The following is a 25,548-nucleotide window of genomic DNA, read 5'->3' as shown; positions in this document are numbered from 1 at the left end:
CTATTAACCAATCCGGAGAAATGGTACAGCAGGAGATGTAAGTTTTCTCACATTTCCCCCCTTATTTCCTCCTCCAAACTCTCCACCCTTTTCACTGATCAGTGTGATAATTAAATTCCATCTCAGTTTAGACATTTTATCCCCAAACTAATCCATTTTTTACTTGCCTTTGGTCAACTGCATTTGCCTTTTGTGAGGCCAATCCCCTAACTGATTAGAATCCAATTAAATTGCATTTCATTATTCCAGTTTTAGTGTCATTTGCAGACTTGGAGATTGTTTTCAATACCCTCATCCAAACTATTTATACAGAATGTTATTAATAGCAGCAGGCCAAAAACTGTCCCTCTGGGGCATCCAATTCATAATTCCTTTTCTAGCTGGTCTGTACATCTGTGACTATCTTTCATTTCTTAAGTCTTTTTGGTCCACAACAAAATCACATGTAGCCACAACGCTCACGGGGTCAAGCAGAACTGTAGGCAATGATAGAAAACACACTAGTTGATGGATCCAGATGTTAGCACCTAAGGATGATTTTACTAATGGTATCTTGAATGTGCATATCACATCTGGGATGTTTAAGAAATGCATTCCACTAATGGGTGTGCAATTACTAACATAGTTAACAAAAATGATCTAAGAGAGAGGTAAGAGAGTAAAAGAATAAAAGAAAAAGTTTGTCAGAAACACTGTTTAAAAAGTAATTAAAAGGACAATCATTTGAATAGAGAACTATAATTTTAGTGGTCTAGTTATTAACTATGTAAAGCTAACAGATTCAAATGTACTGAGGGTCAAATTCTGGCCTCTCTGCAAAATATGAGTAAACAGGCTCAGAGACAAGTTCTACAGGGAAAAGTGGAGTTGCAGCAGAACAGTGTCATGGCTACAGTAGCTACCAAAAGAGTTGACATTTTGACCAGTGGATCTACATTATTGCAGATCTACTGTCCCTGGTCCTTTCCCTCTTCATGTCCCATATCACCCTATGAACTATAATTCAAGGAGTCCCCATGGAGCTGTCCTTGGATACACAAAACAAGACGTGCATATCCCATGCATGTGGGATTCCCATTTTCTTCTCCTTCCCACTATTGAACTGGACAACTCTTGAACATAGATATTTCTATTTGTGGTTCAGTGTGTACCTTGGACAGGGCCTGAGAATTGACACTCTCAGAAGAGACTTGCTTCTCTAGTGCAAGATTGGAACCAATGCAGTCCTCATCATAATTTTTGTCCACCGCAACTCTGGTCTCACTGTGTTCATATGATCATTCAGATCAACAGTACTCTGACTGAGGAGCCTTTGACCCTTAGAGGCTTGGTCGCTATCAGATCCTTTGTGCTCTAATCCATCTGTTTCCTTTTTTTTTTTTATCTTATCCACGTTTGTCTGGTCCCGCACACTGCTTTACTCCAGCATCCACTTCCAAATAAACATTGGCTCTTGTGACAGGGCCAGACCGGACGGCTATGGAAGGGTGCTGGAAGGCATGTATATTAGCCCCAGGCTCCATAAAGCCCTATTCCCTGGGTAATCCATCTGAGGCTATTTCAAGGAAATTGGGCCAATTAGGCCACTGGGGGCCTATCAAGGAAACTGCCCCAGCAGTTAAAAGCCGCCATTTCAGGCCGGGGAGCTGAAAGGGAGTTGCCAGCCGGAGCAGAGCACAGCACAGCACAGCAGAGTGGAGCAGAGCTGCCCTACTGCAACTGCAGAGTTTGGGTCTATCATCAGGTGCTGCCACCATACCAGAGACAGAGAGGTTCCAGCCAGGGAAGGCAGAACAACCCTTCACACTGCTACCAGGGAGTGGGCTGCAAACAGTGGGGCCACGGACAGGTGACCCAGAGAAGGTAGTCGGTCTCAGGGACTAAGCGCTGTGAGATCGCTCCTAGCAGGTTCCCTGGGTCGGGGCCCGGGGTAGAGTGCGATATCGGGCCCTCCCCCCCCGCTCTCCTCCCAGCCGCACCACCAGCGTGGCCGGAAAAGTGCAGGACTCACAGGGCGAAACAGGCCCGCCTCACCACACTCTGTATATCTTCTCCACAGTACTGCCCGCCTCCAGTCCTTCCCTCTGGCTCCATGCCTAAGATTCAGCAGTTGTTCCTGTTGACACACGTACTTGGTTAACTTTAAATTATGGTTTCAGTAAATATTAACTTAAAATTAATTAAATTAAAATGCGTTCATCTTCCATCACAGAGTGTTTCAGTTTAAAAATAAGATGGAAATAAACAGTTACAATACAATTACAATAAGTCAGTACAATACCTTTAAAAACAAATGCACATAAAATATCACTTCACATATTCCAAAATCAACTTTTACTTTGTCCTCATCTTTGGTATATAGGCCAGAAACCAGTCTGACATCCACGAACCCTATATCATGTATATTTTTATTATTGAGTACAACTCTCTCAAGAAAATTAGGCCCCTACCACATATGACCCACGCTTATTTCAAAATTCTTACCTCTCACTCACCTCATTATTGGTCAGAAACATCTTGCCTATTACCCTCTATATAGATACCAGGATAGCCTTTCTCATCCCCACCACTCACTGTGGTCAACAGACTGCAACTTACCTTCTCCATGTACAGTCCAGAAACATTAGCTTTTCCCCACCAGCCATTCCACTGTGAAGCAGAAAATTAATCTATGCCATCCTCCACCTTTATATAGACTACCAATCACACTATCCACTCCCCCCTGTTCATGCTATAAATTAGAGACATCTCCTAGATATAGACCTCATGTCTGCCTTCATCCAGTCCACTCTATACATATAAACTGCAGATCTTAAATGCCTCTGTCCTCAAATCAGGATAGTACATTAGGCCTAATATGCAGGGTTCACTTCTCTTTAGATTCATCAGCTGTGTTCCTCTTCCTTTGAAAATCCATAACGTTTTCACTAGTTCTCTTTTTACTTCTTGTGTAAATAGTTGATCAGGAGTGAATGAATAGCTTTCTTCAGGGGCAGCTGAGAGCTCTCCTCAACTCTGCATGGCTAAATGTTAACACTCACTCCACAGATCTGTGCTATAATCATAATTTGGCTGTTAGGATATGTCAGCTTAGTTTCTAGAAGGCCTAGACAGTCAGCACTGCCACCTAACTTAGTAAATAATATAGAATTCTAGGCTGCTTCTTACACCAGGAAAGGGTTCAGAGTACTACAGTATTAATGCCATTTGTTTCTGGGGAATCCCTCAGTAAAGGAAGTGTTATAAACTATGCCCAACTTTAAAAAAGTTGACTTTGAGGAAACATGAAATCCTAAGATATATTACAATTCTATAACGTAAGCATGGGCAATGGACTAGAGAAATCAGAGACTATTTAAGAAACATCTCACATTTCTGTTATTTGCAGAGGCTCTTCATATTTGCCAGGAGGATAATTCTCAGACTAGTGAATTGCTGGTTTTTGTCACATTAAATTCGATTCAGGTTGTGCTGAGATTTAAAAAACAAGTTTATAAGTCACAGTTTTCCTTCTGACTTGCATTCCTTAGGAACATCTGGCAGCGCAGCAAGTAATAATTAGACCTGAACATTCCAAGGCTGGGCCTATGCCACCACCAAAGCAGCAACAGCAACAATCACACTGGGAACAGAGTGCTAGTAGGGTAGAGGAGAACCATCTCCGACACATGTGATACGTGACCTAGTGTCCCATACCCCGTACTCTTCTTTAGAGTCACGTAATGGAGCTCCCCAACTCCCAGGATGGGAGCAAGAGAGCTGGGTCAGACTGGGCTCCCCTTTGACCAGCACCTGGATACAGTGATCCATCTCCTTAAGGGGGAAATTCTTTTTTTTTTCTGTTGCTATTTAATGTAGTTATTTTTGTAGCTCAAGGGGTAGTAGTCTGTACTGTAGTGCTGAATGTTAATGGTTCAAATCCTATTTGATTATACAGGTTGGAGGGAGGTGTTACAGTTATACATGATGAGGCAGGGATTCTGTCCTCACATGTATGCTTCAGGTCAGGTACCCAGGCAGATACCGTCAAGTCTGCAGCCAGAAGGAGCACCTTTCACATCTGTGGCACCGCTCTGTACTGACACTATCTTAGTACCAATCATGCCAGAGGCATTTGTGGCTGTCAGGGATCTCCTAATCCTGTCAGTGCTAGAATTACCTGCAGTACAAAAGTCAATGCTATCAGTGCCAGTGGACATAAGGGAACCAGCAGGATCACTACAGTGCTTGGTATCATGCCAGCCTCATTTTCTTCTGATGGCTTGGCCTTTGGTACCGTCAAAGGGGAAACCTGCCTCTCTGCAGGCCTTGGCACTTGTTGCTGGCACCATCTGGGTCTGTGCCTTCATGGTCAGTGGAAGGAGAGTTTGTCTTCCTTTGATTTAGAGTTTGTGTCCTGCATCTTGGAGCCACTCTCTCTATCCCTCCTCGAGATACTGTTACCTTACCATGGATCCCTCCACAGGAGTACCATCAAGTGGTAGGGTAGGAGGTCACTGGGGCCCTGCTCCTGTCCAGTGGCCTTTTTGGAATCTGTGGGGCTTCCCCTGGTTTCCAGATGATATTCCAGGCACTCTTATTTGGTGGCCTCAGAGAGGTATGTAGCACCTACTCCTGAGCAGCACCCAGTCCTGACTCTGGTACTGAACTCAGTTCCGGACATCAAGAGCTGATTCAGCAGGATCCTGTGGATTAAGCAATGGAGGAAGAGCAATCTCAGCCAGTGTGGCCTCCTCTTCCTCTGAGGTAGTATCAGCATGGGCCATTTTGCCTCCCTCAGATGACTGTAAGGGACACCAAAAATTGCTGAAGGTTGCCTTAAGTCTGGGCATATAAGTGGAGGAAGTAAAAGAATCCTCATACTGGCTGGTTGACATTTTGGCCACAGCAGGTCCTTCCAGAGTAGCCCTGCCTTTTGCTGAGGCCATTATGGCCCCCTATTAAGATACTATGGCAGATGCCTGCATCCCTTCCCCCCCACTTCTAAAAGAGCTGAGCATAAATATTATGTGTCCTCCCGAGGTTATGAGTTCTTTTTACTCAAGATAGTAAAGTCCAAAGCACACTGTGGAGAGTTAAAAAGGGATCTCACAAAACTGGGTGACTAGGCAACAAAATGTCAGATGAACTTCGATGTTGATAATTTCAAAGTAATACATATTGGAAAACATAATCCCAACTATATGTACAAAATGATGGGGTCTAAATTAACTGTTACCTCTTAAGAAAGATCTTGGAGTCATTGTGGATAGTTTTCTGAAAACATCCTCTCAATGTGCAGCAGCAGTCAAAAAGCAGTCTTAAGAAAGGAAGAGAGAATAAGACAGTAAATATCATAATGCCACTCTATAAATCCATGGTACACCTACAACTTGAATATTGCCTGCAGTTCTGGTTATCCCATTTTAAAAAAGGTATATTAGAAATGAAGGAGATACAGAGAGAGGCAACAAAAATCATTAAGCATGTGGAACAGCTTCCATATGAGTAGAGATTAAAAAGACTAGGACTGTTCAGCTTGCAAAAGAGACAACTAAGAGGGGATACAATAGAGGTCTATAAAATCATGAATGGTGTGGAGAAAGTGAAAGTGTTTACCCCTTCGTGTAACACAAGAACCAGCAGTCACCCAATTAAATTAATAGGCAGCAGGTTAAAACAAACAAAAGGAGGTACTTCTTCACACAACACACAATCAGCCCGTGGAACTCATTGCCACGGGTTGTTATGAGGGCCACAAATATAACTGGGTTCAAAAAAGAATTTGGTAAATTCAAGGAGAATAGGCCAATCAATGGCTGTTAGTCAGGATGATCAGGGATGCAACCCCATGCTCTAGGTGTTCCTAAGCATCTGACTGCCAGATGCTGGGACTGGACAACAAGGGATTGATCACTGTTCTGTTCAACCTCTTTGAAGCATCTGGCACTGGCCACTGTTTGAAGACAGGATACTGAGCTAGATGGGCCATTGGTCTGACCCAGAATGGCATTCTTATGTTGTTTTCTCCCCTGCCCCGCTCCAGGGTCCCAGTAGTATCTGCTGCTAATGGGAGGGAAAGACAGGGGAATAAGGGCCCAATCCCCAAATCTGAAGACTCAATAAAGGTAGACCTGTTCAGTAGGAAAGTTTATTCTACTGGGGAGTTGAAACTCAGGATTGCAAAACAGCATGTACTTTTGGGCAGATATGATTTAATGGATGGGACTTGTTGCTTGATCTACTGATGGTTTATACTATTGATTTAGAATCCCCAGTTAATACTTTGAAATTTGGTAGGTTCTTGTCCCAAGATCAGGGCAATATTATCAGAATTACTGCTTTGGGAGCCCCATGGGGCATGGTAGTGACCACAACACTCACACTCTGAGAGGACCTTCTGTAGCTGTAAGTTTTATTACAATGATTAGTCCAACAAATAAAGCAATCCAAACAAGTAAAGTGATGTAATATAGTGCTGTAAGGACAGCCTGCACCATTACAAGTATATACTCACTCTGTCTTTGGGGAGAGCTTTAGAAGTTAAACAGATCCTAGTCTGACTCTGATATGCTGATTCAGAACTCCAATAGCTGTACCTGAGACCAAATGTTTTATAGGCCTTGACACTCATCCATATGTATGCATGGGTCTTCCCTCCTTTATGATATCTTACCTTCCTCACCCTTGTAATATTGGGGTGCCTTTTCCTATATATTAATTAAGGAAAGCTCATTAACATATATGTCAATTGAATTACTATGGTTACCTGTGGCTGAGCATCTACTAATGTTCCCTCCATAAATACTATAAACTGCTACAAACTATCTTCTTACAATCACCTACCAGCAGTTTGCAACACTTACAGCTATTACAAAACAACAAACAAAGTCTTATACCATCTTGTTACTTAAGGTCACTGTTAGTTTACTTACTTATGCTGATTTGTTGAGCAACTACTCCTAATCAGATTATAAAGCTTTAGTCTTAAACAGTTAGAATAATTATTTCTTATAAGATTAGACCTATAGGTCTCTTGCCTTTCTGCTATCAATTCCTTACCCCTTTATCTTATGATTACTGCTGTAATTACTGTATGGCTACGGACTCCATGATAAAATTTGAAGACATGCTGCCAGAAGATGCTAGGCAGGAGTTCTCGCTAGTGGAAGAAGGAAAATCAATGGTGAGGGCCTTGCAGTAAGGTGCGCTGGATGTAGCTGACTCAGCTGCCAGATCCATGGCTTTGGCGGTGGCCATGCATAGGACCTTCTGGTTGTAGCCCTCCAGGTCCTGCAGGAGGTTCAACAAACTGCAGGATCTGCCCTCTGAGGAAATCCATGTTCTTTTTGGAACAGGCTGATGCTAAGCTCCATGGGTTAAAAAACTCAAAGGCAGTCCTCAAGTCCCTAGGTTGTACACCTCCAGCCCCTTCCAAGAAATACTTCAAACCTTAATAATCCTTCCACTCTTCTAGCTCAACTGTCCAACATGACCTGCAGAGAAAGAAGAATAGGGGTCATAGGCATAGACAACCTCCTTCTCTCTCTGCATCAGTGCCTACCCCACCTAGACATTCATGGATTCTAAGCAGGCGTTTTGAAGGGATGGTCAAGGATGCTGTACCAGTTCCCAGGATGCCAAACCCTGTTTTTTCCTGTGTTTGCAAACTGCCTCAGTGCTTGGTCCCATATCATCACGGACCATTGGGTTTTGAGCACTGTGGAAGTGGGGTACATCCTCCAGTTTATTTCTCCCCTCCCTCTCTACCCCTCTTCAGTGACCTCTTTCATGAAGAGCTTCTGGTCCAGGAGATTCAATCTGTCCTTCATATGGGAGCCACAGAGGAGGTTCCACAGAATCTGAGGGAAGGGCTTCTACTCCCATTATTTCCTCAGACCTATCTTAGACCTACATCAGCTCAACAACTATCTAAAAAAGATCAAGTTTTCCATGGTTACCTTGGCATCCATTATTCCGTCACTGGATCCGGGAGACCAATATGGTGCCCTCAGTTTAAGAGACTTCTGCTTTCATATGTTGATATACCATGGGCACAGAATGTTTCTCAGGTTCAGAGTGAAGCACTTGTATTACCAGTTCATAGTGCTTTTGTTTGACCTGTTTGCAATTCCTTGGGTGTTCACAAAACGTATGACCATGGTTCCAGCATTCTGAGGAATCTAAGAGTGCAGGTGTACCCTTTTCTGGATGACTGGCTAGACAAGGGCTGGTCTAAAGCTCAGGTTATATCCAGCCATTAGCTCATTCAGTCAACCTTCAAAACTCTAGGCCTACTGATCAATACAGACAAGTCTATCCTTTGTCATGTACAGAGGATAGAGTTTAGAGGGCTGTATTGGACTCTATCCAAGGCGGAGCATTCCTTCCAGAGTCAAGATTCCAATCTATTCAATCTCTCATGACAGACCTCAAGATTTATCCAATCATAACAGCCCAAAGCTGTCTGAGGCTTCTGGAGCATATGGCCTTGTGCACATCTGTAGTACAGCACATGAGTCTGCACCTCAGACCCCTCCCAACATGCCTGGCCTCAGTGTACTCGCCATCATCTGGACTCTGTGTTCATGGTACCTTTGTGGGTTCTAATTTCACTGAATTGCCAGGGCTATTTTCCAGCAGTGGGAGATTCCCCAAATAGACTTATGTATGCTCCCTGTAAGGACACAGTCTGGGCTCCATCACAGATACCTTCCTGCTCTATCCCTGCCTGGACGACTGTCTCCTCAAAGCCCAATCACTACAGGAGGCTCACAGAGCCAACAAAGACACGGTACACTTGTTCATGGAGGTAGGCCTAAAAATCAATTCCCAGAAATCAACCCTTGAACCAGTCCAATGTCGGGAGTTCCTAGGGGCTAATCTAGATTCCCTACAGGCCAAAGCCTTTCTCCTTCAGGAGAAAATCAGTTCAATGCAGCCCTCAAATGTCAGCCAGAGTCTGCCTCTAAATCCTGGGACATATGGCAGCAAGCACTGTGGTGGTTCTGCAGCCCAGGCTTCACATGCAATACCTGCACATATGGTTTAGCTTGATGCACAAACTGAACAGAGTCAGTCTGCAGAAACCTGCACTCCAAGGTCAAGGAATCCCTCAACTGGTGGAGGAACCTGGACAATACTGGAAAAGGGACTCCCTTTCTTCAGATGTTGCCGTCTGCTGTTGGCACTCCTCACTACTGATGCACTCCTTGTGGGATAAGGAGCGCATCTCAACAATCTAAAAGTACAAAGAAAATGGTCACCTTCTGAGATATTCTTTCATATCAATCTCCTATAGAGTGGTCATGAACACCTGTACTCATTTCCTGTACACATAACAGGGTCTCATGTAAAGATTCTTACAGGGAACATAGCTTGTATGTGCTATATCAATTGCCATGGGGAAGCCAGATGAAGCTTTCGAACTGGTACCTCGTTCACAATATCACTTTATCTGCAGCTTACCTCCCAGATGCACAGAATGTGATAGTGGACAGTTTGAACATCAAATTCTTATATGACCATGAGTGGAAACTATTTTCTACTGTACTTCACGATGTGTTCGCACTATGGGGAACACCATCCATAGACCTGTTCGCCACTCACCAGAACAGGAAATGCAAGCAATACTGCTACAGAGCAGGGTCCGGTCAGCATTCCCTGGGTGATGTTATTTTTCTTCTCCCCTGGGACAAGGACTTCCTGTATGCCTCTCTCCTGTTTCCCCTCCTATTGAAGATTCTGATAAAGATAAAATGGGACAGAGCCCATATAATCCTTATTGTTTCTGTGTGGCTGAGACAAACCTGGCACCCTTACCTGAAGCAGCTGTTGATATGCCCACCAATCTCCCTTCTAGCCACGCCTCATCTCCTCTCTCAGGACAGGGAAAGGACCACACATCCCAGCTTGGGGGTCCTCCACCACAAGGCTTGGCTGCTACATTGGTACAATATTTAGAATCAGCATGCTCAGAAGAGATACAGGAGGTCTTATTTTTACTCTAAAACTCTGAACCCACGAGGCTGGCTTGGGTATACCAACAATATCACTCCCCAGCCTTACTTCTATAAGCGGGTAATTAAAGTGGTCCACTCTAGGGGATTTATAAGGGTTTACCAGGGGTTTTCATTTAAATCATTGTAAAACTCCCTAGACCTGCTTATCTCAGTTTACCCTTGAGAGGACACGGATACAGCCCTCTGCTTAAATGATTGACACTCAGAGCGTAAATTCTTCAAAAATAAAATGTCTTTTTATTCAATACTAATTCTAATACAATTGGTTTTTAAATTGAAAATCAATACACTGAAACTATGAAATAAGCTGCTTAAGATAATACAAAATACTATAAACTAGACGATATGCCATTCATTCTAAAATAAAATTCTAAATGCTAATTCTAAATTTTAAAATTGCAATACAGTATTCACAACATAATACAGTATTTCCTTAGCACATGCTACAACATTATGAATACTTAATTGTGGCAGCATAAGAAGAATACAATGCTGCAACACAAAACATAAAGAAATCCTACATACATATGTATAAATCCTGAATGCAATGTAATACCAATCTTATGACAATGTAATACCCACAATTCCCCTACACCTATATCTACATAGACATTCTAATAACATATTTAATAATACTACTATAAACAAACTAGCGTTCTAGGAGTGTTGATCAGGCAATCATAGAATGGGTGGGGTTAGAGATTATTCAAGCACTGGCATCCAGCTTTATATACAGTCATACGCAGGCATTCCTTATTTTTAAAGAAAAGTCATACATACTTCTTCTCTGGATTTAATCTCTCTGTGTCGTCTCAAGGTCCTTCTGATGTGTCAAATTGTTCTGTTGTCCCTGCTATTGCTGCTACTATGGCTGCTGCTGATGTTCTTTTGATCCTGCAGTCTCCTTTTTCTCCTGCCCAGGTCACAATCATCCACACCCAAGCCTGTCAGTTCTCTGCCTTATCTATGACTTTTCTGACATTTTCTGACCCTTTCTGATTGGTTGTTTTCTTAATGTCAATCAACAGCTTCTTCCCACTCAGAGGTGAGATCATTTTTGATCAATCAACTGTCCGTGATGCTAATTAGTTTCACCATGTTTACCTCAAACTCGGATCTCCTCCTGATCCTCCTCTAAGATTATATTACTTTCAACCAATCAGCTATCTGATATGCTAATTATCTTTGCTTGTTTACATCAAACTTGGACCGCCTTCTGATTCTCCCCCTTACCTACTGACCCCTCCCTATAGATATTAGGAATTACCTTTATTTTTCTGCTATCAGTTTCTTAACACCTTTATTTTGTTTCTCTCTCCCTCTGACTGATGACATCATTGGCCACCATTTTGGATTCCTAACTAAAACTTACTCTAATCTATTATTAATTACTACTTATCAGAAGCTTTAAGTCTGAAACTAACTATATTGCTATCATGCCTCATCATTATGATACTGTCACCACTTCCGTTTTTTCTGATTGGATTGGGTAAAATCTTTGCTGTTTTTCTCTGCCACATTTTCAGCTGTGTGGCTACATGCTATCTGTGGTGCTGGTCTCCTTATGTGGACTACAGCAGCTTTAAAAATATCTTGGAACATTACTCCAGAGCAGAAAGCCCACCACACACAGCACTTACCTGCAAAATTGGTCCAGATTCTTGGCTTGGTGCACATCCAGGCAAATCTCTCCAGTCCTAGCATCTCTTCCTCATATTCTGGACTATGCCCTGACTCTTAAAAAATCAAGGTTGTCTCTGAATTCCCTAAAAATCCACCTTGGAGATATTGCAGTGTTCCACCAACATATAGAAGGGCACTCAGTCCTCTTGGACCCTGTCACTAAAAGTTTCCTGAAGGGAATAACAAATCTCTTCCCACAACCTTGCCTTCCTACTCCCTCGTGAGATCTAAACCTGGTGCTGAAATTATTGACAAGACCCCTTTTGAACCTATGGCCACCTGATTGCTGTTACATCTATCAGTGAAAATGACCTTCTTAATCACAATCACCTTGGCAGGGAAAATCAGGGAAGTAGCATCCCCCGTACATAATATTCTTCTCAGATAAGGTCACACTTAGACCTCATCCAAGGTTCATTCCTAAGGTTGCTTCATCATTCCACAAGAATCAATCCATTTATCTTCCAACTTTCTACCCTAAGCCTCACCGAGACAACATGCACACCATCCCAATGTGCAGAAATATTAGCAAATATGGCAGGCGACCAGCTTGGCTTAACAAAGAAGTCTTCGGTGAGCTTAAACACAAAAAGGAAGCTTACATGGAGTATAAAAATATTGCTCAAGCATGTAGGAGTGAAATCAGGAAGGCCAAAGCACAACTGGAGTTGCAGCTAGCAAGGGACGTGAAGGGGAACGAGAAGGGTTTCTACAGGTATGTTAGCAACAAAAAGAAGGTTAGGGACAGTGTGGACCCCTTACTGACTGGGGGAGGCAACCTAGTGACAGATGTGAAAAAGCTGAAGTACTCAATGCTTTTTTTGGCTCTGTCTTCATAGACCAGGTCAGCTCCCAGACTACTGCATTAGGCAGCACAGAATGGGGAGGAGGTGAGCAGCCCTCAGTGCTGAAGGATCAGGTTCAGGACTACTTAGAAAGGTTGGACATACACAAGTCCATGGGGCTGGATGCAATGCATCCGAGGGTGCTGAGGGAGTTGGCTGATGTGATTGCAGAGCCATTGGCCATTATCTTTCAAAACTCAAAGCAATTGGGGGAGCTCCCAGATTATTGGAAAAAAGCAAATATAGTGCTCATCTTGAAAAAGGGAAAAAGGAGGAAACGGGAAATTATAGACCAGTCAGCCTCACCTCAGTCCCCAGAAAAATCATGGAGCAGATCCTCAAGGAAACTATTTTGAGGCACTTGGAAAAGGTGATCAGGAACAGGCATCATGGATTCACCAACGGCAAGTCATGCCTAACCAACCTGATTGTCTTCCATGATGAGATGACTGACTCTGTGGATGTGAGGAAAGAGGTGGATGTGATATATCTTGATTTTAGCAAAGCTTGTGATACAGTCTCCCATATTATTCTTATCAGCAAGTTAAAGAAGTATGGGTTGGATGAATGGACTATAAGTTGTATAGAAGGCTGGCTAGATCATCGGGCTCAATGGGTAGTGATTAACAGCTCAATGTCTAGTTGGCAGCCAGTAACAAGTGGAGTGCCCCAGGGGTCGGTGCTGGGGCTGGTTTTGCTCAACATCTTCATTAATGATCTGGAGAACAGGGTGGATTGCACCCTCAGCTGGTTTGCAGATGACACTAATCTGGGGGGAGTGGTAGATATGCTGGAAGGTAGGGATGGGATCCAGAGTGACCTAGACAAATTGGAGGTTGGGCCAAAAAAATCTGATGAGATTGAGCAAGGACAAGTACAGAATCCTGCACTTAGGATGGAAGAATCCCATGCACTGCTACAGACTGGGGACCGACTGGCTTGGCAGCAGTTCAGCAGAAAAGGACCTGGGGGTTACAGTGAACAAGAAACTGGATATGAGTCAACAGGGTGCCCTACCAACGGCATATGAGGCTGCTATTAGGAACGTTGCCAGCAGCTGGAGGGAAGTGATTATTCCTCTCTATGCGGCACTGGTGAGGCCACATTTGGAGTATTGTGTCCAGTTTTGGGCCCCCCAATACCTAAAGGATGCAGACAAATTGGAAAGTCCAGCGGAGGGCAACAAAAATGATTAGGGGGCTGGAGCACATGATTATGAGAAGAGGCTGAGTGAACGAGGCTTGTGTAGTCTTTAGAAGAAAAGAATAAGGGGGGATTTGATAGCAGCCATTATCTACCTGAAAGGGGGTTCCAGGGAGGATGGAGCTAAACTGTTCTCAGTGATAGTAGATGACAGAACTAGGACAATGGTCTCAAGTTTCAGTGCAGGAGGTCTAGGTTGGATATTAGGAAAAACTTTTTCACTAGAAGGGTGGTGAAGCACTGGAATGGGTTACCAAGGGAGGTGGTGGAATCTCCATCCTTAGAGGTTTTTAAGGTGTGTGGCTGGGATGATTTAGCTGGGGTTGTCCTGCTTTGAGCAGGGGGTTGGACTAGATGGCCTCCTGAGGTCCCTTCCAATCGTATCTTCTATGATGGCTATACTTCACACACTAGATATCAGGAGGGCCGTGGCATTCTACCTTGATAGGACAAAACTTTCAGAAAGACCTAGACTATTCCTTTCCATCGCAGAAAGATCCAAAGTCTATATCAGCTTAAAGGGTTTCCAAGTGGGTCTTGAACTGTATTAAACAGTGCTACCAGATTCGAAACATGACCCCTCTGGACTCAATCTGTACACATTCCATGAGATCCATCTCCTCATCTGTCACCTTGCTTAAAGACATCCCCGTCTCAGAAATTTGTAGAGCAGTGACATAGACGTCAGTCCATATCTTCGTGAAACACTATGCAATTACTGGGGACTATGCCTGTGATCCCATCTTCGGCACCACAATACTGTCAACAGCGACTAACCCAATTCTAAAGTCCCAGCCCTCCAAAAGGGATACAGCTCGGTAGTCACCTACAATGGAACTCTCATAGGGATGCTACTTGAAGAAGAAGTTACTTACCCTGTGCAGTAACGATGTTTCTTCAAAACATGTGTCTCTGTGGGTGCTCTGTTACCCACCTCCTTCTCTCTACTTCAGAGTTCTAATGGTTGACTCTGCGGTAGAGAAGGAACTTAGGACAGTTAGCCCATGCATCCTGGCGAGCCTAGTGGCACAACATGAGGGGAGATAGTACATGTGCGGGCCCAATGGACACTGCTACCAAAGTGCAGGAACATAGACACACCTACAATGGAGCACCCATAGGGACACACATCTCAAAGAAATATTTTTACTGCCCAGAGTGAGTAATGTCTTTTCAGTCCATCCTCTGCTACTCTTTCCCAATAGAGAACAAATGTTCTCCACATGTGGAATGCACTAAGATCAACTTCTATAAAAAGCACAAAATATGAACAGTCCACACAAGTACTGTCTTTATGTACTTCCAGACACAGTCAGCTACTATATAATAATATGTTAGGGGAATGTCATCTTGGCAAGAACTCCTAGCTGTATTTTGCACTTTCCAGAGAAGCCTATGAATTCAAATAATGCATTGTGATACCATTACTATCTTTCACCCAAATCTTACTGTATTACAATAACTGGGTCGGATTCTCTGGCTGGGCTGAACTCTGCTCAATACAAGATCAGACTGGGAGGAAAAGGTGGCTTTAAGCCACTGCTATGTTCCTCAAGTGCTGAGACCGCATGGTTTTTAGGAGTCTCATTTGGTATAACTAAACTTTGCATCATCTCTGTTGTAGTAACTAAGGCCCTAAAATTATGAATTATTACTATTTAAGAATTGCCCAGGTATGAAGGCCTTTTAGAAAAGATAGAATGCAGGGATGAGAAAATAAAAACTCCAGATCTAATGACTAGACTTCTGTAGTATGAGGAAACAGAATTGCTGCAGTTTTTCACAAAAGTATACCACTGGTGCTGCTAAAAAGGCTTCCTATTTTTCCCTGTCTGTGGATGAATACCTTGATATTAAACATTAAAATATTATGAGATATTGCTGATACAGTGGAGGAAAAAATAGGGAATGTATGCAGTCTAATATTGTAATTAAATGAAGTTGTGTGTAAAAGGGAAGTCAACTGTAAGTAATACAGGTTTGGGCAAAATATTGTATACTTTAATTATGGTGTTTATTTTATGGGTAATCCTGTTAGGGAAAGAAAGTGGGTGCATTTATATTGATTTCTTTTAGCCTTGTAACAAAATGAAGAAGTAAGGCTAATATTTGCAATCAAGCATGCTCATGCTATTGTGTTAGTGAAATACACCTGTGCTAAAAGAGGCAGTAAATAAAAGAAACAGAAACCAAATAATGTGATTATAAGGATATTTGATCATTAAAAGGAATAATCTGAAGTATAACTTTGATTAATCGTGCACAGACTCAGTTCAGCCATACATACCAAAGTTCCATCCTTGTTGTTAAAACAAGGAGAACAGAAATGGAAGATCTTACACAGCTGTTCTAACCTGCTGGAGAACAGTTTTTGAAGTGCCTTTGCTTGTATAGTGGACTGTTAAAACAGATTTAAAGAGACTCAGAGAATTTGGAGGGACTTTGTATAAATGTATATAAACATTACACTAGAAATTTCAGCAGCTAGCAGAGTATTGATGAGGAAACTGTATTTTGAGCAAGCATAACTGCAGAGCTGTCTGAAGGACCCACAGAAAATGATTTGTGGAGGTCAGTTGCTGACCAGAGCAAGCCAGCTAATGTTCAGTGTATGTCCCAAGATGGTTGTACCTACAGATATCATCTAACTTGTCTTACACAAGCTGGTGTGACAAGATGTGCTGCACAAACAGACTGTAAAGTTCCAGCTCCAGTTGCAGGAAATCAAAAGGAGATGCCTCATTGCTTAATTGGATGGTGAGAGAAGACAACTCTCATTTTGACTAGACATTTCAACTCTTTGGCAGAAGTATGGATCACCATCTGATTGGTCCACATCAGCACCTCCCAGAAGAGGAACCAAGTTGGACCACCCAGCAGAAATCAGATAAAACGACCTGTCTCTTCAGCACATTGTTTCCCAAAAGTCAAAGACACCTGGAAGGAAGAAGACTGAGTTGCTGGACCAGCCACTTGGGTGTTCTCCTGGTGACATCAAGTACCTATCTCAGATAGGCACCTTTAACTGTGTTTCTATCTTCCAGCAATTTGGGTGGCCCACTAGCACACTAGGAAAAGACTGTAGTAATGTCCATCCTTCATTCCACTTGTGTTTGCAGTGTCAACTGCTGTGAACAGTAATTGAGCTGAAAGCGATGGCTGAGTAAAGATATGGTGAGAAGTAACACACAGACTTCTTCTTGGGTGATGACCCAAATCAGTCAATTGACCACCTCCTGAAACAGGGTACCTAATTAGAAAGGAAGTACATATGCTGTGTATGTGCTTTAAAGATGGTCACAAAGTTAGGGTGTGTCCTTGCTTTGTGACTGGTTCCAGTTATGATTGTTCTAAAGGAGCTTTAAAACCAAACAAGTTACTGTTGTTAACTAAAATTTTAGAACACTGTACATGTGTCTATCATGGTTAATGGTTTCATAATGCTTTTCAAGTTCTAGGTGCATACAAACATAAAATCAAGCGTACAAGCCTCTTGAATTGCACTTAGTCTGTGCAGTCTGTCATAAATATAGGAGTTTGTCAGATAGTTAGGAGTGTTAGATCCGGGGGCTAATATAATATGTGGGGAAGTAGGTTTAAAAGGTTTGGCTACTATGTATCCATTGGGAAGGAGAACATAGTGAATTAGCACGTAAGTAATTGACTAAATTGTCTTATGCTTTAGCTTTGGATTTTTCCCCCTCCTATATTGTGTTAATAAGCAGCTTGCACAAGTGAGACCCTATTCTCAAGGAGTCAGTCAAAATTTTAAACAAGGACACCTTCCCAAGATAGTGAAGAAGTATAAGTGTATTTTCTGTTGTAGCTATGTGATTTGATTCTGAAAATTTTACATTTTTTAAATCAAGATTGGATGTTTTTCTAAAAGATATGCTGTAAGAAATATTTTGGAGGCAGTTTTGTGGCCTGTTATACAGGAGATCAGATTAGGTGATGACAATAGTCTCTTCTGGCCTTGCAATCTATATCAATGAATGGCTATATCAATCAATTTTCTAATCTGTTTGCCAGATCATAGTACACTACAATTTTTGTCTTATAGCCCAGAGCTTCCCAACTGGTGTGCCCTCAGGCCCAAACAGGTGTGCCACAGAATTGTTTGAAAAAGTACGCATGAGAACAAGGGAGGGGGAGCCGCCTTCTGATTGGCCATCTGCCTCACTGCTTCACCTCCTCCTGGGGTGGAACAACCAATCAGAGTTCAATCTCTCTCTCTTCCCTCCTCTCCTCCTGTGTGAACAATGGGTTGACTCCTCTGCCCCACTGCTCCGCTCCTGCAGCCACTGATTGTGGGTGTGGAGAAGAGGTCCCTTGAGATTGAGGTGTGCCGCAGCAGAGAAAAGGTTGGGAACCATGGTTATATCCTGAATACTCTTAGTTGCTGTTAAGGGTATTTAATAAAAATCTAAGATTAAATTCAACTCAAGTCCTTTTCTTTAGTTAAGCAACCAAAATTAAAAGAACCCTGAGAGAGGTGATACAGGTAATCAGTTAGCAGTTGCTTAACTAAGGAGTGTTTTATACTCCATCTTTCTTACATTATGATAAGTAGTAACAGCACGAGAAATTATGAGGCTTAATGTTTGTAATGTGCTTTGAATAAGAAAACAAATGCTAAATAATTCTTTGTAGTTTCCATTTTACGGTGAGTAAACTGCAGCATGGAGGCTTACATAGCTTTGCAGGATGTCACAGCATGTCACAGACAGAACCAGAAATAGAATGATGATGTCCACATTTCCAGTCCTTCTCCAGTGGAGATGGTTCCTCCTGCATACTTATTAACTCAGATATTTTAAGTTTTGTATAGATTAACTTTTATACTTACTAAATTTGAATGAGAAGATAGAAACTTTAATTGAGAGTGTTAACAAAAGAGACTTTGAGAGTCCTGTAGCACCTTAAAAACTAACAAATTTCTGCGGGCATAAGCTTTCGTGGGCTGCAACTGCAGATGCATCTGACGAAATAGGTTGCAGACCACGAAAACTTATGCCTGCAGAAATTTGTTAGTCTTTAAGGTGCTGCAGGACTCTCGTTGTTTTTGCTGTATACAGATTAACATGGCTATCCCTCTGGAACTCTTCACTCAAAAGAGATTTGGCATTCACAGGTCCCTACAATGGCCTCACATGAAATAAAATCCTATTTTATAATCTTAGTTTTCTCTTTTTTTCCATATCCAAAACTAACCCATTACCCGACCCTCCAAGACACACAAACCTCCCATGCTGCCTTTTTTTAATGTTGTTTGCATCCAACCTTAAGCACATTTCAATAGCTTTATTGACTTCTCCTGATAAAATCAGGAGGACGAGCAAGCCAAAGCCCTATGCTACCTCCCCATTACTTAAGCTTATTAGTGTCCAAAACCAAATTTGTCCAGATGATAATGCTGTAATGTAACAGTGCACACTGAACATGCTTACCTCCATTGAATGACGTTAGTTTCTTATTACTGGGATGCAGTCCAGTGCAAGAGCTCAGAACAGGAGTTATATTTCTCTGAAAGTTCACTTTAGTGTTATGTTGTTTTGTTTATTTTAAATTTCAAAAATGTGAACATTAATATTTTTGGTTTTTTGCTAATATGCTGATTTGTATTCATTTTTAACAGAGAAATTCGTAATGCTAGAAACCTACATTACATAGATCCAGATGCCTTTAAGAACCTTCCACGGTTAAAATACCTGTAAGTACTTGGCATTTAATCTTCAGAAATTATTCTCTGTATAGATGGGTGCCCTACTACAGTGTTACAATTTCTTTTTCCTTTCAGATCTGGATGGAAAATTTATTCCCTGTTTTCTTTTAATGCTAAGGATTCAACTAAACTAAGGCCAGTTATAGGTTCTGCAAGCGAGAAAAAGGCTGCAAGGTGTTTTATCAGGGAGTGCCTTATGCCCTTTTGGTCCTGTTTCTGGAGTACAAGGTTAGGCCAAGACTCTGGGTCTCGTTAGCCCCAAAAGCCCAGCCCTCATCTCAGAACCTGGATAGATAATTCTTTGGTACACTATTCATTTAAATAAATGTATTCATTTTCCTTATTTACTTTTTCACTACAGTAATTACACCGGAATAAAGTTGTACAGATCTTACTGAAGGAGAGATGCCTGCACTTAATCAGGACCTCTATTTGACATCTCATCCAGAAAACTGTCGGAAGGGGGAGCATTTGCAAAAATGTTTTAAAGGTGCCATGAAGGAGGGGTAGGGAATTTTGTTTGGGCTCTTTATTCCTTTTCTTTGCTGCTTATTCTATACTTTCACTAGTAGCAAGGATGTCAAATCCAGAACCACAAATTATTAGATTTGATGCATGAATTACTGAGTGAAATTGTGTGGGTTGTGTTACGTAGATTATTAGAATAACCCTTCTAGGAATTATGACAAAGTCAGACTGGACAGCTGTAAGAGAGTGATAGAAGTCAGGTATGTCAGCTTAGAATGGTAAATGTCCTTTTCCCCCCTTGAGCTGAAAAGGGGTTACCTTAGGTCAACTAAGGACACCTGAGTCCAATTAAGGGCTGCCTGTGACCTTTAAAAACACCTCCTTTGGTGAAGGAGAGGGGTGAAGAGAGGACAGGACAAGCTGCAGCAGGGAGAAAAGGTTTCTCCTGGGTGGAAGGCTACCTCCTTCCCTATAGGGGAAGCAACCAAGCCAACTGCCTGTTTGGGGAAGGTGCCCTGGTGCCCACATAACAGGGCAACAATCCAGAGAGGGGACAGGAAAAGGTATTCCCGTTTTGTGTTTTGAATTTTTCTTTGATTTGACTGAAGAATACTGCTTGGGCCTACCTTCAGGCCCTCCTTGGAAAATACTGAAAAATAAACCTTGAGGGAGGAATAAAAACTCTCCAGACTGAGACTGATTTACTCAAGATATCCCCACCACCAGAGGGAGAAATGCTGAGCCCGGTCAAGCAAAGGAAGTGCCTGGCCATAGAATAGGTAGGAAAAATTGAAAAGAGGGATACCGTAAAAAGACTGCAACTTATTGAGCACCGCCTCCTGGCCAGGGGTACCTCTTCATGCTCCTCACCTCTGTTTTTATTCTCTTCAGGGCTGTTTAAGCACTCCGAGGCTTTCTCTTGTTAACACTACCACTCCTGGCACTAGTTTAACATCTGAACCAGTTTACAACAATCAAAAGTCCCAAACTGAAGTTCATTCTGACAACACAAATAAAAAGTCCATTCTTAGCTCTTGTGGTTTCTTTCATTCCCATGGCTCTTCTTCCATCCCAGTCTGATCTCCCAGCTCTTCCTCACTGAGGCTCTGATAACCAGTCCCAAATACAGTCAGGACCTTCCTGCTCACTGAGCTTTATCCTCCAAATTCCCTGATGTAATGATCCTACAGGAGCCTTCTCTCTATTGTCCATCAGCATGACTTGGGATCATCCTTTACTGTGCCAGTAAACTTCTTTACAGGGAATCGTCTGATTCCCCTGCTCAGGTAGATCTCATTCTGTTTTCAGGGTTGGATTGACCCTAGTCTCTGCAGCCCACTGGGCAAGCCCCCTGTTTCAGATACTACACAGATACAACAGAAATATGTACAGTTTTTACTTTAATTATATATATATGTTTACATATAACTTTAAAAAATACATATCAGCTACATCTGTCAAGTTCATCATTGGCCCAGTTTCCTATAAGTTCTATGACAGAAATGGGTCTGGGGGAGTTCTCCATTTTTCCATAGACTCTTCCAAAAAAAGCAGGGTAAATGAGACTGAAAATTACAATGAAAAAACATCAGTAAAATAACCTTTGTGATTTTGAACACAAGACTGGGGGCCTGGAGGGTGGGGAACATGAATTTCCAGCCCTTGTTTATACTCCATAAAGCAATAAAAATGGGAACAAACACAATTTTGTCTCAATTGCAGGTCACCTTTAAACTGAGTAATGTTCTCTTGTAATTACTTTCACTCTCAAGGAGATCAGTGCTAATGGAAAATGACTACATTTCTGTAAAGTGGAGGCAGAACTGGAAGACTGGATCTTTTTCCTTTATCGCAGAACTTGAACAAAAGAATCTTAGCCTCAATGAATGGCAGAGTTCTTAGTGTCTCCAACTTCTTATCTGGAGCAATTTTTCATAATTCAGAAAAGAAAACATGGAGTATGTATTTTTCCTTCCATAGCTGGAGGAAGGGGAGAGCATGTGTGGTTTAAAGGTCACACCGTTTGTATAATTCAAAGAAGCTTTCCTTAGGGCCTGCTTGGATAATGAAGGGCTGCCTTTTTGTTTCATTCTTTGTATTACAGTAGTGCCTACAATAAGCTTCAAACATAGTGAGCCCTGCAGAGCTCTCAATCTCAGAAGACACATGACAAATAATAGGAGGGAAAAAGAGAAGACGTACAAAAATTAAATAAATAAAATAAATAAATAAATATTAACTACTCATTAAGGATGTCACCTGGGGACCCCAAGTGACTGACTCAAGGAGTGGGGAAGCTTTGAAACAAAAGCATTTTGATGGAAAATGAATATGAACCTAACCTTTGGGTCATTATGAATTAATAAATATGCTTGTGATTAATGAAATATAAAAGGTATGGGGTGTTACAAACCTGCACAAAATAAAAACTAGTGTTGTTTCCTGGCTCTGTAGCCTGGCTTTTGCCTGTGTCTCTGATGCTTAGGGCCTGATTCTCCACTGAAGCATAAAACTGCCTTAAAAGACAGTGAATCTCCCTCACTGCCACCTTTCCTGGGAATACCAATGGCATAAGGAGGCTCTGACTGTCAGAAAGCTGATGGAATGCCTCTATGCTGGCCCCTTTTGCAGACTCTGGCATGGGGGCATGTTGAACTCAGGGCTAGGAGAGGGTCAGAGTACCAGGGGCCTATGGACAGTCCAAGCATAAGTTTGAGCGGTTCTGAGACTTCTCTAATTTACACTGGTGGCTATTCCTGCCCCCAACAAGGCCCAGAATACCAGGAGGTGCAAAGATTGCCAAAAGACACATTTATTCTTCCTTCTGTTACACACCATTTCCTTAAACTGACTACATCTCAGCTGGAACAGAGATTTGGGCCCTCTGTTCTCCATCTCTCAGAGCCCCATCTCTCTTCATCTCTTTCTGAATGTCTGTTGACCCAAATTTCTGCTTTCGGATTACACATTCACTTTCTCTCCCTTCTGTGTGTCTGTGCTCTGTCACACTGTCCAAAAAGTTTGAAGATCCTACTCTCTGACCCTTTTCTCTGCTCCTTTTTTATTTCTACCCTCACAAACTCGCTCCCACTGTTTGCTCCAAGTCTCCACCTTGCCTTTCTCTTAAAGACTTTCTAACTTACTCAACATCTTCCTGACATTGGCAGTCTTACTGCTGTATTAGAGCTTAATCATGCATTCATTGGAGTCAACACCAAAACTCCTGTTGACTACAGTGGGAGTAGGTTGTGCCCTTACCACCTCAACTCTACCCAATTAATCTAAAGGTGCTTCTTGACACTCATGTGGAGAATTGGAGAGAGATGGCATGGCACTTTTTTTTTTAATGCTGATGCTGTCAAACAAAGGAAAGGAGCTACATAGTAAGTGGCTCAGTTCAAACCTCTGTAGTCTCAGAGTCTTGGTAGTTAGAGGTGGAAAAGTCTTTGCAGAATATCTCCCTATAACCCCACATTGATTTCTGATGTGTTCTTCCCACCCCTACATTTGGGTACTTTTGATAGGTGAGTTGACACTCAGTGGAGATTATAAAATAGCCATATTCCATCCACCTCTGTTTAATGGTCTGAACTCACGGCATCTTTTTTGTGATCCATTAAATTTAATTCTCTCTTGTTTTCTATTTTGTACTGTATTTTAGTGGAATTTTCAACACTGGAATCATGGTGTTTCCTGACCTCACCAAAATCTATTCGGCTGATGTGAACTTTTTACTGTAAGTATCTGACCTGCAGATCTGGTTAGACCAGTGCTACAGTCAGATCCCAAACAATTCCGCAGTGGAGGCTCCCATTTCAGAGAGAGGTACCAAATAATTGCCAAAATGAAGTATCCTAGCAATCCGGCAAAACCAGTCTCCCTCAATTGTTATCTCTTTTCCCAGCCAGAGCACAGAAAATGTAAGAGCTGGAGATATGGAAAACACAAAGGGAAAATGTTAACTGAACATCTTCAAACCTCTACATAAATAAATAAAAATAGCAGTCTGGCCTCAGCTCACCTTCTGAGCGAAGTTTTTAGTGCAGGGAGTTTATTTTATCCAGACTGGTTGCTCCACATTCACATTCTAGTTTAGAAGAAGTACAATATAGTTTTAAAAAACAAATGAAAAAAGCTAGGAAAGAAGGTAGTGGAACTTGTAAGTTCCTTGTTATGGAGTAGCTGGTTTCATGCCTCCTAATGGCAGCAGTCCTTAACTGAGGTTTTCCTGGTGGCAGTTGTCTTTAACCAAATTCTGCTGTCTTTTCTGGAATTATTCCTCTTGCTAAGCTAAGGTGCTCCTAGTTGTAGCCAGCATTCTGGAATGCTTTATTTGAAAGTACAGGTCCACTCTGAAAGTGACTTTAAAAAGCAATGCCATGGATCCCATGTTTATAATTCTCAGAGACTTGGGATAAAATTTGCTCAAGTTAAAAGTAAAAATATGTTTTTCCATATGACAGCCCTGCATATTCAACTGAGGACATTCTTTCTGATTCATGAATCACAACCATCAAGAAAAATTCTGCATTTGAAACTTAATAAAATATTTTTAGATGATGAACCAGATGGAACTGAATCCAGCTCACTCTTCTGCACCTACGTTGGTTCTGCAGGTCTAGCAGGAGTTTATTTAAATAAGTGTATAATTTTTTTAAGTAGGCAGATTCAGCAAGAACACACAAGGTTCATCTTAGGGAGTTGCTTCAGTTATACCATAATTTGATGTTATAGTCTTGCTAGACGGAACAACTGATGTTAAATACAATTTATACTCTGTGAAGACAAGAGGTGCATATCTGTTGAATAAAAGATATCACTTTTACTTAGTCACTTTTCTGATTCTAATAGCACTTCCTTGACACCCTATATTCTATATAAAGAATGGAAACATTCTACTGCATGTGTTCCTGATTCCCAGTTTTAAACATTCATAACTGTAAAAGGACTGAAAGTCTTTTTTTCATAAGTGGCTTGAATCTTAGATCTTGGAAAAGTCTAAAATTGAGCTAAGTTTGCAGTTTTTACCATTAGCCATTTTTGAATTATCTGATTGAGACCTCTCTGTGTGTAAAACATATTTTAGATCCATGCTGGAATAACTCAAAACCAGCTGAACCAATCATAAACAAATTTTATAATGAGAAAGTGAGCAGGGGAAAATCACTTTTGGGACTGAGATCAGGCATGGAAAATTTCATCCCCAAAATATTGTGTGAGAAAATTATTAGTAATGGAAAAGGTTTGCAATGAAGGTGGTAATGATAAAATTTTAATTTTAGTGTCTAGTATTATGTATTTGTACCTCAAAGGTTAATGCAACAGATCCTGCCACATACAGGGGAATGGACTCTACCAGGGTTTTTCAGACTGTAGGGAATGACTCTCAAGTGGGCCTTGAGGAGGTGTCCATTAGAGCACACCATCCACAAGCTGAAGAAAATCAAAACCTGCAGAATCTTGCAGTAGCTAGAACCCAGTAGGAGCCATGGAAAAATAGGGAAGGGACAATTAGGTCCCTCATTCCTTCCCATGGTATCACCACCCCGTTCCCTCCTACCTTCAAACCCAGTCATGGTGAAACTATACCCGTTCCCTCATCCTTCCTCCTCTCCCTGCCCCA

At 41.9% G+C, this 25,548-nt stretch overlaps 1 protein-coding gene across 1 annotated transcript in view; it reads left to right on the top strand.

Annotated features, from left to right (window-relative positions):
- The window catches only part of TSHR (thyroid stimulating hormone receptor), a 206,915-nt gene that overhangs the window by 110,164 nt on the left and 71,203 nt on the right, over positions 1 to 25,548 (top strand). The window contains exons 4-5 of the mRNA XM_067531936.1: positions 19,371 to 19,445; positions 23,587 to 23,661. Coding sequence (XP_067388037.1) covers positions 19,371 to 19,445; positions 23,587 to 23,661 — 150 coding nt within the window. The remainder of the gene's footprint in view (positions 1 to 19,370; positions 19,446 to 23,586; positions 23,662 to 25,548) is intronic.

Source organism: Emydura macquarii, unplaced genomic scaffold (assembly GCF_026122565.2).
Source record: "Emydura macquarii macquarii isolate MOO-44397 ecotype Brisbane River unplaced genomic scaffold, CSIRO-AGI_Emac_v2 contig_374, whole genome shotgun sequence".
Lineage (NCBI taxonomy): Eukaryota > Metazoa > Chordata > Testudines > Chelidae > Emydura > Emydura macquarii.
The sequence above is the reverse complement of the archived record's forward strand: the minus strand, read 5'-3'. Positions and strand labels throughout refer to the sequence as shown.